This window comes from Somniosus microcephalus, unplaced genomic scaffold (genome assembly GCF_052327205.1).
Source record: "Somniosus microcephalus isolate GS21.2 unplaced genomic scaffold, FLI_Smic_1.0 unresolved_chr3, whole genome shotgun sequence".
Classification (NCBI taxonomy): domain Eukaryota; kingdom Metazoa; phylum Chordata; class Chondrichthyes; order Squaliformes; family Somniosidae; genus Somniosus; species Somniosus microcephalus.
The window spans coordinates 70394457-70396259 of NW_028225181.1; the positions used below are offsets into that span (position 1 = coordinate 70394457).

At 47.6% G+C, this 1803-nt stretch overlaps 1 protein-coding gene across 1 annotated transcript; it reads left to right on the forward strand.

Moving 5' to 3' along the window:
• The first annotated feature begins 1220 nt into the window (after positions 1-1220).
• Positions 1221-1532, forward strand: LOC147091924 (histone H4-like). Its single transcript, XM_085976641.1, has one exon. The coding sequence runs from the start codon at positions 1221-1223 to the stop codon at positions 1530-1532; it is 312 nt and encodes a 103-aa protein (XP_085832767.1).
• Positions 1533-1803: the final 271 nt, after the last annotated feature.

The following is a 1803-nucleotide window of genomic DNA, read 5'->3' on the forward strand; positions in this document are numbered from 1 at the left end:
AGGTGCACAAAACAACAACAATGTAGTAAAACGTCCCAAGGCGCTTCACAGGAGCGATTATCAAGCAAAATTTGACACCGAGCCACATAAGGAGAGATTAGGGTGGTTGGTCAAAGAGGGAGGTCTTTAGGAGTGTCTTAAAGGAGGAAAGAGAGGTCGCGAGATGGAGAGGTTTAGGGAAACAATGGAAAACAATTACTGAGAAATAGACCAGGAAATATTAATGTTGCATCCATAGACCTTCCTATCTAGCAAAGATTGATTAGTATTGTAAACCATAGTAATCACATGCAATTGGAAATATGGGGAGATGGAGTAACATTTCTATTAGGAATGATTCCTAGTAGTCTTGTCTGTATATTGGCAAGTGGCTGTTTATTCTGTCATTAGCTCTTCTGATTAATTTTTGTGCTGGTAAAGCTGCTGATGGACAACGCACATACAGTGGCCCTTGCATTCTGAAACCCCTGGAGTTACTTTCTAAAGCAAAGGTTTCACCTCAGATCACAATTGGGATTTCACTGATTGCTGGTAGGTGCTCAAGTCTGAGGGTCAGGAGGACTCGGAGAGTAGCCATCTCCCAGTCATTATTATATTAAACCTTTGTGCTTATCAGCGATTACAACACTCTGTGAAAGAGGTGTCTAGGCTGCCTTCATCCAGGTTGCATCTAACTGAAGGCATCTCCCCACCCCCACCCTCCACCCCTGTTAACTTGTGAAAACCCGGGTGAACTGGAAACACCCCACAAAGGCGGAGGGGGGGGGGGGGGAAGCAGTGGTACAATGGAAAAGTCGTCTGCTGGAAGGACCGAAACATGGAATGGGAGATAGAAACTGGGAAGGACTTCAATAAAGCACAGCTGAAGGAGACAAAACTGTGTCCAAAACAAGGTCTGGCACAAGGAAGATCGATTCTATTTCTCTCTCTCTCTCTCCACAGGTGCTGCCCAACCTGCTGCGTATATTCCGTGCAGTTTCTGTTTTTATTTCAGGTTTGACAGCATTCGCAGTATTTTGCTTATCTCCCCCACGGGTGCAGTTCAATATCGGCTACTTGAGAAGGAACCGGGAGTCCTCATTTTCATCCTGGCTCCGCCCATTTATGGGTTTCCAACCAGGTCCGCCAGCATTGTATAAAAGGAGTGTACGGCGCCGAAAACTCTTATTCCCAATTCAATTACTGGGGTTGTTTCTTTTGCAATAGCTTAAGTTTCAGTTATGGCCGGCAGAGGGAAAGGGGGTAAGGGGCTGGGGAAAGGCGGAGTCAAGCGGCACAGCAAAGTCCTTCGTGACAACATCCAGGGTATCACCAAGCCCGCCATCCACCGCCTGGCTCGGCGAGGCGGCGTCAAGCGCATCTCCGGTCTCATCTACGAAGAGACCCGGGGTGTGCTGAAGGTCTTCCTGGAGAACATCATCAGAGACTCGGTCACCTACACGGAACACGCGAAGCGCAGGACGGTCACTGCCCTGGACGTGGTGTACGCGCTGAAACGCCAGGGGTGGACACTCTATGGATTCGGCCGTTGAAAAGATTAAATTAAAATTATGGATCTGAACCAAAGAAAAAAGGCTCCTTTAATAGCCACCCATTCAATCGACAAGAGGGCTGTGAAATGTAAAAATTCTGGTAAACCTCACTGCGAGATTTGACAATGAGGGGCGTGGCAGGAGTAGGCACAGATAAGAACATAAGAAACAGGAACAGGAGTCGGCCATTTGGCCCTTCGAGCCTGCTCCGCCACCTCATCTCCACTTTCCTGAACTATCCCCTGATGCCCTTAATATTAAAACATCTATT

What these genes read in the sequence shown, in the direction of transcription:
- LOC147091924 (XM_085976641.1), top strand. Translation starts at nt 1,221, where the DNA reads ATGGCCGGCAGAGGGAAAGGGGGTAAGGGGCTGGGGAAAGGCGGAGTC.